The 13212-nt window shown below is 44.5% G+C and overlaps 1 protein-coding gene across 3 annotated transcripts in view; it reads right to left on the bottom strand.

The window, feature by feature from the left end:
- The window catches only part of FBXW4 (F-box and WD repeat domain containing 4), a 56637-nt gene that overhangs the window by 32286 nt on the left and 11139 nt on the right, over nucleotides 1-13212 (bottom strand). For all 3 annotated transcript variants that reach the window (XR_001556146.2, XM_015867028.2, XM_015867029.2), the window contains exons 3-5: nucleotides 11480-11665; nucleotides 10249-10381; nucleotides 7907-8001 (exon numbers count right to left, since the gene is read on the bottom strand). Coding sequence is in view for 2 of the 3 variants with exons in the window: in XM_015867028.2 (XP_015722514.1) it covers nucleotides 7907-8001; nucleotides 10249-10381; nucleotides 11480-11665 (414 nt within the window). In the remaining variant the exon portion in view is untranslated. The remainder of the gene's footprint in view (nucleotides 1-7906; nucleotides 8002-10248; nucleotides 10382-11479; nucleotides 11666-13212) is intronic.

Raw genomic sequence — 13212 nt, 5'->3', positions numbered from 1 at the left:
AGGAAGGTGGGAGGGCAGGCATTCCCCCACCCTCCCCACCCATAAATACAGTGGAGCTTCCTAAGAGAATTCAGTAGGAGTTACCCAGTTAGTGCAACGGCACACACTTGTCCTGAGTGCCACTAGGGAGTTCCGCTGGCCTCCACGTATTCAGCTTCAGGAGAGCTTAAATTAAAAGCTCTTCTCACTGAATAGTTACAGACCGAGCTACACCAGAGGTGGCTCAGAAGCAATAATTAAGGACCATGTGTGACAAGTACTAAGCATCCTCTTCCCACTCCTAATAGCTTTGCTTTTTGCAAGCTGCAAGCTTCATAAACATGTCCAGCATCATCCAGCACAGCCTCTGAAAAAACTCACAGGGCATGAGTCTATGAGCTTCCAAAAGCACCTGGAAGAGCGGACAGATGCTAGAAGTACAGTGTCCTTAATCTCCCTTGCATGACACAGGATGAAGCTACCCAGAAGACTTTGATGGTGGTAGTTGATATGCCTATACAGAAATAATTAACAGAGAAATGATAGGACCCACCTGGAGCGACAGAGCAATCAGATGGGTGGTACAATATAGAGCACAGGTCAGATAGGATCAGAGAAGTACATCCCACCAATAGCTCCAGAGCACTTGCACAAGATCACCTGTCCCTGAAAAGCTGTTCTGTGTCACCGTCAGAGGGACACCATGGCCTGGTCAGTGACACAGTACAACTTCAACCTGACAGCAGCGACACAAGAAGTGACAGACTGCAGTCTGTAGTAACTCACACACAAAAGAAAAAAACAAAAACAAAAAACAACAAAACAAACCAATCTCCATAACAAACATTTTTCAGCATGTTTGTCAGTGTATGATTTTGTATAACATCCAGAAGAGCTATGTGGTACAAATCACACCTGCCGCCACCACCACCACCACACACGAGGCCAATGCTGGTGAAGCAGAAACTTCTGGTACGAATCTTGATGCACCATATCTACCAGCAAGTAGGCAATCCCCTTCTCAATCCCACTGCTAGCTTACTGTCACATCCTGTTGGTGTCCTTCAAAGCCTGTCTGATAGTGAAGGGTAAGCAAATCAGATGTTGTGGAGGAGTGAGGACAGGAGCAGTGTGACAGCAAAGCTGCATGTTTCATTATACTCAACACTTCACTCCTGTGTTGGCTCAAGTTCCTCCACCACTTGTCGAGATCTAGCTCATGAAAGGCACTGGTCCATTTCCCCAAGTCCCCTAACTCCTGCAGGAGAGCCCACAGAAATTAGGAGGCAGTGGTGATCAGATGGGTGGGAGATGAGAGGGAGGAGATTCCAAAAGAGCTTGGAATGGAGACTGTAGTTCACAACATGTCTACACAAATCCTGCTGCATTGCTTCTGTACTGCAAATCATTTCCATTAAGTTCTAATTTGGAAGTTAGCTATCAGGTTCCTAATACTGTCTCCTTGTTCTTTTGCTCTTACACACTTACAGATTCAAGTGGAAGACAGTTTTTTTTCACCTTGACATTAAGCCCACTAGCTCCTACACCTCAGCTACAGTGATGCATGGCCTTGTTTAGGTTGTTGTAAGACAAGGCCCAAACCATCTATCTCATCTACCATTACAGTAAGCTTCAGCAGGCAGAGCAGGCATGACCTTAGTCCTTCAGCACAGAAGACAGAGGTGAGCTTTTTAACTCAAGGCAATAATCACCACTATCTCCCTCCTTTCAAATGGCAATGGCAAGCTGAGAACCAGCCTGCTGCTGTCCTAAGAAACAACACTCCTCTGGAAGGGTTAGGCTTCTATCTTAGGACACCACAACTCTGCTTCCCACCTCAGGGCATGAGCTTGCATCTTCTGAGCGACACCCCCAGCCTCATCTGGGAGGAGTAACAGTGGAAGCTGAGCCTAGTTAGAGGCACCTGCACCTGGGGCTCTCACCAAGCAAGAAAGGTCCATCCCTTTCTGTCCCTACCCACCCCCAAAAGTGACTCTTTGAAAGGCAGGGGAGGGAACAGACACCACTCTAATTGTAGGAGTGAAACCTGGCATCCTCCTGCCCACCTACCTTTGCGCTCTGTCTCTGATTCTCTTTGAACCTCTGGTACAGCTTGTCAGGTCGCTGCCCTCACAAGAGATCAGAAAAAAAAAACAGGGCAGTGATTACTGCTGTACACTGATTTGCAAGCTGGAGAAAGAGAGAGAAAAAGAGGGAGAGAACAGCCTCCATGTGTCAAGCTATGAAAGGACGGTGACTCTGAAGCCGCCTGAAAAACAAACCCTTAATTTAAATGTTAATGAAAGTGCTGAAGAGACATCAGAGGCTTTCCTTTCTCTACAAGGAGCAGAATCACCGGGTCTAGAATTTATGGCCCCCTTCAACTCCCCTCTCTCCTTCTCTGCTCCATCAGCCAGAGAAGTTAGGAAAGGAGAAAAAAAAACCCTAATTTTAACATTAACTCCACACTTCCACCCTGGGATGCAATTGCTAAATTATCTGTCGGCAGGACACTGATCAAAGGTGGAAAAACAAAGGCACACTGCACGGCCAAGCAAAGGTAAACAGCAGCTGAGGGCTGGTGAAGTTACCTTCTCCTCCTATAAGTTTAAAAAGCAAAGAGAAAACAATTCAAACTGGAAATAGAAACCTCAGGACATAAGGCTGTCAGCCCCTCTAACTAAGTTTCTGCTGTCACATTGATTAAACAGACACAGATTTTCCTGTGCAAACCAAGTAGCACAATAAAGATGCTTCCCCCAAGCTTTCTGAGACAGACTTTCCCCTCAAGCAAGGCAAAAGATGAAAAAAGTCGGGGGAAAAAAAGAAGAAGAAAAAAAGACTGAATATGCAACACAGCTCCAAAGGATTAGAAACAGATGTCTGAGATCTAACTCAGCTACTGCCTCCCAGAGCCTGCTCACCTGCCCACAGCCACTAGTGAGTCAATTCACACAGTTATAGACAATATATACATTAGACTATCAGCCAAAAGCGACAAAAAGGGAGCACGTCATAAGTCGTGTAAGCTTCAATGTGCAAAGCAAAGAAACTGAAGTGGAGAATGGCGACTTGCACAGTTTACCAGCATGTGTGTGATACGGAATTGTTTGCACGCGTGTTGTTGGAGGATATGGAAAGAGAACATGTAACATTCAAATGTTCACCCATGTGAAGAAGGGAAAAGAGAATTATTATCACACAATTAAGAAAGTAAAACAAATTCTTCTTCCCTTCATCAAGGGAACAGTCAGGGCACATGGATAAGACACAGGTGTCATTTTAGCTCCAGATGGTAGAAACTGGAAAGAGAAACCAATATTCATTTCCTGCTCTTCAGCTCGGGGGTGAAAGAGCACCAAGTTAGTTATGATTATTGCATGTATCTAGAAGTCTGCTCAGATCACTTTCTGAGGTCAGTAAGAGATGGTACTTAACACCACCACTAAGTCCGCAAGTACACCCAGGGATCTCACAGTGGAGTAAAGCCCTTCCTGCTCCTGCTTAAGAAACAGCTGCAGGTCAGAGTCCCCTCTCAATTATTCAAACCGACCAGACTCTGCAAGAGATCCCTAAGGACAGCAGAACTATTGCTGCCTGCTATTTTGCTGGCAATGCACAAACCAGAATGAAACCCAGTTATTTGCCCCATGTCCTAGCAGGATTCAGGGAGGTTAACTGCACAAAGCTAGGTCAAAACAGAGCACCACAACAGCTCATCTTGATATGCAGTAAGGGATATCCACTGATAAAAGCAGAGCAAGAGATGAGGGCGGGGGGAACATTATTAAGCATTTTAACTGCTGCACATTAGGATATCATTCGTACAGTTAAAACCATTGCTCTGTGGTTCTGACTCATGTGGGTTGTTTTGCTTTAATGCAAACTGCAAAATCAGACTGTTCCATTTTCACAAAAAGTTTCCAGATAACCATAATAAAAAAGCTGCCTTCAAAATGAATCATTTTGATTCTTCCCAATGGAAGAGAGGGCCAGTCAGTAACCCTTCTCTTCCTTCCTTTCCCCAGCACGTTCTGGGCACATTTTACAGTTTGTTTGAAGTTGTCCACAGGGACAGATGTCTCCCAAGATATTATCTCCCCATAATATTCCAAAGGGGTGGCAGTTAGGTTAACAGAGATTCAAACTACCCTGTAGAACAACAGGAGCCGCGTTTCAGCTACAACACTGCATAAATAGAAGAGACCAAGCTAGCATTTGAATTCAGCTGTTCACGAGGGATTACTTATTTTGAACACAGATAGCTTGTCTTTGGTACAAACCTTCTGAAGTGAACCTGCACTTCAGTACAACATTTACAAGGGCAGGTTATGTACTGCAGTAGACCAGAAGACACAGCTGGAAAGGAAGACCATCTTTCAGGCTTACACACCAGAAACACATTTCTGCCACAATAGGGCACATTACAGTTTGTGTTGATCCCCTAGATTGCGCTGAATGTCTCCTACCTCTCTATCTCCAGCTGCACCATTTTTGTGCCTCCATCATCTTTTTTCTTGGTTTTAAATCTGCTACATCTGGAGTCCAACTCAGGAAGATCAGCTCTCACCATAAATGTGCTAAAATCTAGATAGCAAATTCTAGTGGCTAGATCTTGCAAGAGAAGTCAGCTTAGACTGGAATACTTTTTAAACCTAATATCAAAGAATTTCTGAATCCAAGACTCACAACAAATTAAACATCAAGGTTTGCTTTTCCCCTGCAATGCTTGAGCTTCCCTATCACTGGGGGAAAAAAATGCATTGCTCCTTTATTTAGGGGAAACAAACAGTTGCATTTCAGTAGTGCAACAAATATCTGGGTTTATATATATATAAGGACTTATTTTGCTGCAGCCATAAGTGCCAAGCAATCAGACCACATTTTCTCTATAAACCTATCCCTCAAATTAGGCAGTGCACAGTGGGCACTTCTCTTCCCTGGCTACTGCCACCTCAGGAATCACAAAGCATGAAGGTGCCATTATTCCTCTAGAAATCCCTGGGTTTGCCTCGCTTTGCAGATTTGAATTGGTCCACTGCATTCAGGCTTGCCCTGGTCCCTGATCACACATAAGTCACTGCAGTAAGCACTAGTAAATGAAAGTTTAACATCTGCATGATGCAGAGTTCAAAAGGCAATTGAGCTGGGGGAAGGGGATTACAAGCAGCTAAGAAACACAGTTTTGTGTAAGGAGAGTATTTTACTCACCTGTGCAGAAGAGTAGCTTTGGAGACCAACTAAACACTTGTCAGAGCAAGCTGAGGCATCCTGTTTTTATGGATATTATAGGATACTTCTGTAATTTTGATGCAACAGGCAAGGTAAGACCTGCTTTCCCAATTGCACTGACCAGCACAGCTATTCAAAACACCTGCTAAAACCCCAAAAAAAGGCAGCAGTGTTCTCCTCATCCCCACTAACTTGCAGGATATTGTTAGGGTGCCCTAAAAGAATAAGGCTCCAATAGCATACATTGATGGAAGACACCTCCACAACTCAAAAGGCAACACAAAAGACCAGTCACATTTTTTTCCCCACAGTAAGATCTACTATTCCTATCACTTCAAAACCACTCCTTACTTACTTCTCCCTTAATAGCATCATTCCGTTTGCAGGCCCTCCCAGCATTCAGCCCAGCATCACCATACAAAGCTGAAAGTGATACCTAAAGACAGAAAAGTGGCACTTACGAGCATGAATATCAATGCAGGCAAAGCAACTGCGTGGCTGTACAAGCCACCCTGACCAGTTCCTAGCAGCACCACTGTGATGTCACCATACACACTCCTGTTGGGTATGCACTGGTCTAGCTCCTGCCTACTTAAGTTTAGTATGGAAGTATGGGCACTGTCCATCAGAGCAGCAGCCCTGCAGAGCAGGATTACAACAGACAGCAAAAATCCCAGCTGTGGCTCAGGACCACATGGGATATTAATGAAGCTTCAGTGACAGAAAAAGAGATCACTGAAAAGCAAGAAGAAAAGTTTCACTCCTGCCTATTAACAGCTGAGGTTCAGTAAGAAAACAGCCCTGACTTACCCTAGAGAGTCTTACCTCTGGCAAACCTCCAGGCCAGGAAACAGCAGCCTCTCCAAAGCAATTTCTAATGGCTGGAGGTAGAGAAGCTCCCTGCTGTACTCCATTGCACACAACTGCTTTGAGCTGTTCCCAAGGTCTGTTTGTACACAGTAGAGAGAACTAGTGGACTCTGAACAATGATGGGCCAAAATATTTCTGTGGTTGGAGCCTGATTCCACAGCAGCTCTACACCAGCATCACTATTCATTCTTATGGAGGAGCTCCAAGTTTACACCAGCAAGTGAGAAGGTGAGTCAGGGGGCCATGTCAAACATTTAGGAGGAAGTGGAGGTTACAAGCCACGTTCAGCCTTACTGAGCGTCCAAGCTAGAAGGATGGCAACTACAGGGGAGGAAAAGCTTCACAGACAAGCACATAGAGAACGCAGATGGGTAAAATATGGACCCTTGCAAATAAAACCACAGAGCTCCCCAAAACAGACCTCGCTAGAAACCAAATATTGTCTTTTTGATACTTACCCTCATTAGACAGCAAGCAATAAAACCTATTAGTGAAAAATTCATCTCCTCTGCCCCTTGCCCTGGCCCTCCCCCACCACATGCCCTCCTGCTCTGATCCTCTCTCTCTTCTAGGATGGCTGTGATTTGTTCTGAGAAGCGACAGGTTTATAGGTTAGCCGACACCTTCTCTCTGTGGAATTTTAATTAACTTCTCCCATCGTCAATATGTTAAGGAGCAGGGTTCCCATTATACGAGGTCAGCAGCGTGTTTCAGGCCCCTGCTATATCAGCCGTCAAATTGAAGAATTAATGACGTGGCTAATTGGCTCTAATTCTCCACCCCCTCCCCAAAATATGGAGGAGCTAGATAGAGCAGGGGGAAGTAGGGCTAGCTACTGGGGGAGGCTGGTTCAGTCCACAGTCTCATAAAATAAAGAGTACACAATTTAGGCCTACTTGTTCATAGGGTGGCTGTTCCACCATCTCCCATTTATCACCCTGCAGGGAGGAAAGGGGGGAGTGAGGAGACAGTGGGTAAATACTGTGACAAGGAGTGTGTGCAGCATGCACACCATGGAGAGGAACCTGACAAGAGGCCACATCAGTAGGTCATCACTTAGAAGCAGGAAGCAGCATGCCACTGGGCTCTAACCAGACACGGTGCAAGAGCCAGAGCCTGGTTGCCAGAAAAGGGGCCCTTGTAGCACAGAAGACAGCAAAAGGCTTCTACCTAACATCTTGCAGTAGCACCTTGAAAAGCACCTTGGAAGACACTGGTACAGGTACTGCCCTTACCTTCCATGCTGAAGTTACAGTAATATAACACCTCCATTAGAAGCATAGAGATATATACAGTGGAGATTGGAAAACCTCACCCCTGACCTCTACTACTTTCCACAGTTCAGTATGCTCAATTTACCCTGAAAACTGAGTGCTAACCACTGCACACAGTTCCAAGTTTCCCAAGCCAAAAAAACAGAAACGGTTTTGCCTGGCATCTCTTCTGCCACAGAGCAAGAGCACAAGTTGGCATCTTTACAGTACAGAAAACCTCAAAGAGATTCAGCTCATTGCTTCCAACTTGCAAGGCAGAGCAAGACAGAAAGTTTGCTCCACAAGTAGGAATGAACAGGTCCCAGAACAGTAATAGGAATGCAGGGCTATTTTTACAGCCTCTTCTGAAGGGACCGCTCTGCTGTGCTGGAGAACAAAGATTACACGCTCTTCCCTTAACTGCTGCTGCAGGCACAAGCACCTGATCAGCCACCACCCAGGGCAAGTCCCTAGTGTCATACTGGTGCTTCAAAAACATTTGCAGACATACATCCTGTCCAACTCCTTAACTTCTTTCTGTCAGAAACTGGTAATAAAGAGAGCTCAGTTACCTTAATAATGGGCTGATAGCAATGGACCACACTCGATCCTCTGTCTGCACTGTATGTAGACACTGTCCAACTCTGCCCGTGGACAGGGACCAAACCTAAAGAGAGAGATGCATGTTATGCCGTGTAACCCAGAAGGTAGGGTGCACACCACTAATGCAGTGCTGGAAAAGCTGCCAAAACTGCCTTGCTCACCTTCCCTCATATCCTCTCCCTGAATTCCCATTACTTATTTCTGAGGAGCAGAGCTTTCAGTCACTGGCAGAAAGAAGCACTTAACATTACAATGACTCAGCTTATAAGTATGACTTTCCATCCTGCTTCATCACAGGGAAAAGGGAAAGCACCATCACTACACACTCTCCCAGGCAGCATTCACCATAGAGATTTCTCTCCTTCAGTAGTTAAATAAGCAAGAAGTGAGATTTGATCAGATCTCTGCTGTTCCCTTTAATGGTGTAGGAAGACTCTGCCATCCCTAAAAATATTTCCATTCATATTGTCTATAAAATTAATTGTTCACTAACTTGTAAATTAGTTCTGTATAAAGCCATCCCAACTGGACCAAATTTCTTAAGCGTACCCCAGGCCATTTTCAGAGGTCCCCCTTTACTCACTGACAATGTTAGAGATCTCTTCCCTCCCCCATCAGCAAATACATGCACATCTCCATCCACAAATTCACCCTCCCAACTACCTTTGTTTCTGGGTCCTTATAAAGTCTTACTGGGGCCTCTGCTTGTGTTCTTCACTTTCCCCACCTTGCCCTCATTCTTGGCTCATGGAACTTGAGCTCCTCAGTTCTCTGTAACCAACCCCCAATGTTTCACTTCAGGACTTCAAAGCTGGGAGTGCCCTATTTGTTTGTTTGTTGATAATGCCCAGGATTGCAGGCTATTCTTGTCAGTGGGGAATTTAGCACCTAGTGTCAGCAAAAGCAGCAGAAAAGCTTAACTCTTTTAAGGCATCCCTATCTCCTACAGGTTAAAAATATTGCTCAGAGCACACTATCTGGTGCCTATCACACAGGAATGTACATTAGCAGCTCTTCAGGGCTTAGTCCTAATCAACACTCAGCAGAGCCCTCAATAGCTTAGACACTTAGAGCCCCTTTAAAAGGCTACCAGGGATTCCCTTCCACCCTCCAAGAGTCTCATTCATGCAAACAAGGCAGCCTACACAAGAGATAATAAAAAATAAAAGGTGAACATCCCAAGAGCCTATCCTCCAGGGAGCACTGGGTGGGCAAGATCTCACACTAGCTCCAAGAAAAAGAGACTTAAATTTCGCCCTGGCCTTCAGGAATTTGTTCTCAAGGTCAGGGGAGGTCTGTCCTCCAGCTGCCAGGGAAGCACCAAGAAGGCACTCTCCCAGCAAAGAGGCTCCACAGAACAGAAAGAAGCCGCCCTGCTTAAATGTCAGACAAAGCAGTATTAAGGCCTTGCTCCTAGAAGCCAAGTAGCACCTCAGACCTGCATCTGAATGCTGGTCTGCTTGAGGGTGACTTCATCCAGGAGTACACTCATACAGAAGAACCAGCTAGAATACATAGGGTAGCATTGTTGAGCAGCCTTGCCAGATAGTTATCAATTATCACATCATAAAATAAATAAAACCTTAAAAATAGACATTTAGATCTTCCTTTGCCCCCATCTTTCCCTCTCATATAACAGGAATAGCAGTTCCTCCTCTTAATTAATTGAGAGGTGCACTAATCCTCCATTAATGGTCTGAAATATGTACCAGGGATCTTGTCTCAAAATGAAACAGCCAACAATTGCATGCAGCAATTTGATTCAGCGATCTCAATGTAACAGAAAAAGGGGAGTTGGTGGCATTTACAGCTTGATTTCACTCCCAATTTGCAAACAAAGAACCATGTAAAATAAAAGAATGATAAAATAAACTACAACCCCACAGAGATAGAAATGATAACATGCCGTCTCTGGAAGAGATTAAAAACACAACAGAGTGTGTGAAGTAGCACTATAACACAAAGCAAGGATGTGCTAGATATACATATGAAAAATTCCAGGCTAATTGGCAAGGATTTCCTCTACAGTGTAAGATAAATGTACAATGAGAGAAGAAAAACATTAAGTGCTTTCTTCCATACTTCCAGTTTAAACCAGCAGCTGATATATTAAGCTACTGCTAAATCCTTCCAAAAAGCTTGGCACAGCAAGCATCTCTGCAGAGATGCGAGCCTATGCCAAGATACCCAGTGCTTCTCCTGCAGACAGAGGGCTCACAACAGTTTTGTTGACACTTAGATGTTCATGGCACAAGACCTCTGAGGTCACCACTGCAACAGCACCTGCAGCAGCCAGAACATCTCAGCTCACCTTTGCTGTTCTGTCTCGGGAGCCACTGACAATAAGGCCACCTTGGAAGTCCACACAGTTCACCTCTTGTTCATGTGCAGAGAACTTGACACTGTAGGAGCCGTGGATCTTGTGAAGGACAATATTTCCATCTCTGAAAAACATGCCCCCAAGCAGAAAGCCTGTATGAGCTGCATCTCCTTTGACTAGCCATGTACCTTCCACTAATGCTTGGCAATGCCACTAGAAGACCAGTACTGATCTCTCATGGGAGCAGAAATTCAAATGGCATCATTAACCCACTACTTCTCACACATCATATATTCTCTTAAAATCCTATCTGGATCACACAGTGGCCATTCAATGCCTGATCTGCTGCACGTGACATTTTTTCTGGTAAACCTTCCATCCACTACTTTGTGCTAAACTGTAGAAGCCAGCAGAGCACCCTTCTTCCGCTTTCCCTCTCCTGCTTTTAACTGGCCAAAATTCTGCTTGGATGCTAAATGGACAGAGTAAGGGAACAAATGAGAGGTCATTCTCTACCAAATTAGAGCCTCAGCTTTTCATTCACTTCAGAGCAGCAGTGCAAGGTGTTGTGGTTTGAATTAACTGTAAGGATACTTAGACTTTTTTCAACCAAAACAGTAACGGGGATTTTAAATGTATGCCTTCATTTTGATCTGAATTTTAGGCTACAGTTCAAAGGGGAGAGTGTGAAGGCATCCAGCACGGCCAGCCATGCTTGCATCTCTCAGTTCTATGCTGAAGTATATTAACAGCTAAAACTTTATATATAACAGTTCTGTCATTTGCTATAATCAATAAAGGCCAGCCAAATGCAAAATTAACTGGGGAAGTGTGTGTGTGTGATGGAATGCTTGGCAATTTTCCCCCTCTCCACAATTATATCAGTAGGTCTAATAAAGACATGCTTGTGTCTAGAAAGATTTATGCACAATTGCAGCCTCAGTGCATCAGCAGTTCTGAGCATTAGAACACATTCTACCCTGATTGTAACGGGGAAGAGAAATGAACCCTGCAGATCAGTCAGGACTGTGTGGCTCTATACACAGTAGAACATTTTCAGGACAAAACCAAATCATAAGAGATGAAGCAGCAGGTGCTGAATACAGCCAAGCACAAAGATATCATTATAAAGACTGACTTGTCTGCCCTGGGCTGGAGTTACACAAAAACTTTCCAGCTTCACTACCATGTTCCGTGGGCTCCCATCATTGACCCAACTTACCCCCCTCCACTGACGATGTGGGAGTTGACAAGAACAAAGCGACATACGTCCTCCTGGTGGCCAGAGAAGATAGCCTGAGGGTGACGCTGCAAACCTGCACCATCTGGACAGAGTTGGTAGGCCTGGATGTTCTCGGCTTGTGACAGGTAGAGATACTGGCCATCCAGCTCCATCCAGGGCATCAAACTGCAAACAGGCATCATACAAAAATTAATAGTAATAATACACACACAAACAAACTGGAGAAAATAGTGAAGTTAGAGCTGCTGGTCATACATAAAAGCAGGGCTTAATGCAGCACAGCTAAGTGATATTTCTTTCACAACATACAAAGCAGATGACATTGCTGGCATTTTTCTAACCTAGAGCTGAGGAAAATGAAGTGTGGAATCTCTGAAGAGAAGATTGCCAAGACTCTAGTGAGTTTAGATAGGAAATACTTAAGGCTCCCTGACCCCTCTTCATAAGCCCTGCACTTTTAAAGAAACTGGACTATCAGGCATTTGTGAGCTATGTCAGACATTTCTAAGAGACCTTTCAGTACGAAGCTGTTGGCACAATCAGTCCTGATCGTTCACATTATTTGTTGATGTTCCGCAAAGAACACCAAGTTGCCACTGTTTCATATGCATCTCAGTACAGGAATAGGTCACATTAAATAACAGGTCTTCCCATGAAGCCCTGCACCTACTACACATATTGCACACTATTATGCAAAGCCTGAGGGCAACCAGAAACTTTGTGCTCCTCGGGTAGAGGAGATATTTTTCTACATTCACACCTCTTCCACTGTTGAGTTGAAAGCAACTGCAGAGCAGCCTCTCTTGATTTATGTTGCCCACCTCTCATATGAGCCCATACACCTCTTCTGTGTGGAACCTGTCCCTCTCTTTTTGGCAGATCATTCATTCTCAGAGGTCATGATTTTCTGCATTAACAGAGGCATTACACACAGCAGCACCTCAAGTCATCACTATGAGGGACTAGAAGCAAGCAAGAGAACAATATAGATCACTGGACAGAAGGTTCCTGCTTGTCTGTATTCATGACCAATAAGAAGCTTGTCACAGGAACAAAGAAGCTGAGCATAGGTTATTTGGGATTTGGTCATATGCATAGAAAAAAATAAGAGACATCTTTGGAGTAGCAGCTTTGGTTTGAGGCAGGCTTTGATTTCCTTTTCTTTCCTGCCCTCCCACACAGTCCTCTAAAAGCAAGTGAATATCCAGCTTCCCCAGCCTACAGCCAGTTTCTGTGGCTCTCCTCCTACTGCAGTTTAGCTTTTTACCCTTTTCTATGGGTTTTTCATAAGGAGTAGCAAATTTGAAAGTAGGACAAATGAAAATTAGAGGATGCAGTTTGGACGGTGGCCTTATTAAATCAGTCCTTGCATTTTCATTTGGGAAGCTGGTTTAGTAATGATCTCTAACAACCACAGAGCCTGTCTTCACAGATGGTCACAAGCACTTCAAAGGCAGGTATACAACCTGCACCAAGAAACCACTCTGCTCATTACAGCTGTTCCCAGGACTTCAGACAAGCAGTGGCACATTATCCACCACTTCAATCTACACAGCACAAAAAGGCATGAAAGCTCAGTAGCAGGTCCCTGTTCTTCAGCAGCTAACAAACCATAGTTCTTCTCATTTTTCCTTCTGTGTGATGATGTGAAAGCTGAAAATTTAGATGTGCTGTTCAGATAAGAGACACATCTCAGGCTTTGCTTTGAAAGC

The sequence above is a fragment of the Coturnix japonica genome, chromosome 8 (assembly GCF_054131305.1).
Source record: "Coturnix japonica strain WE chromosome 8, WE-NBRP24, whole genome shotgun sequence".
Classification (NCBI taxonomy): domain Eukaryota; kingdom Metazoa; phylum Chordata; class Aves; order Galliformes; family Phasianidae; genus Coturnix; species Coturnix japonica.
The sequence above is the reverse complement of the archived record's forward strand: the minus strand, read 5'-3'. Positions and strand labels throughout refer to the sequence as shown.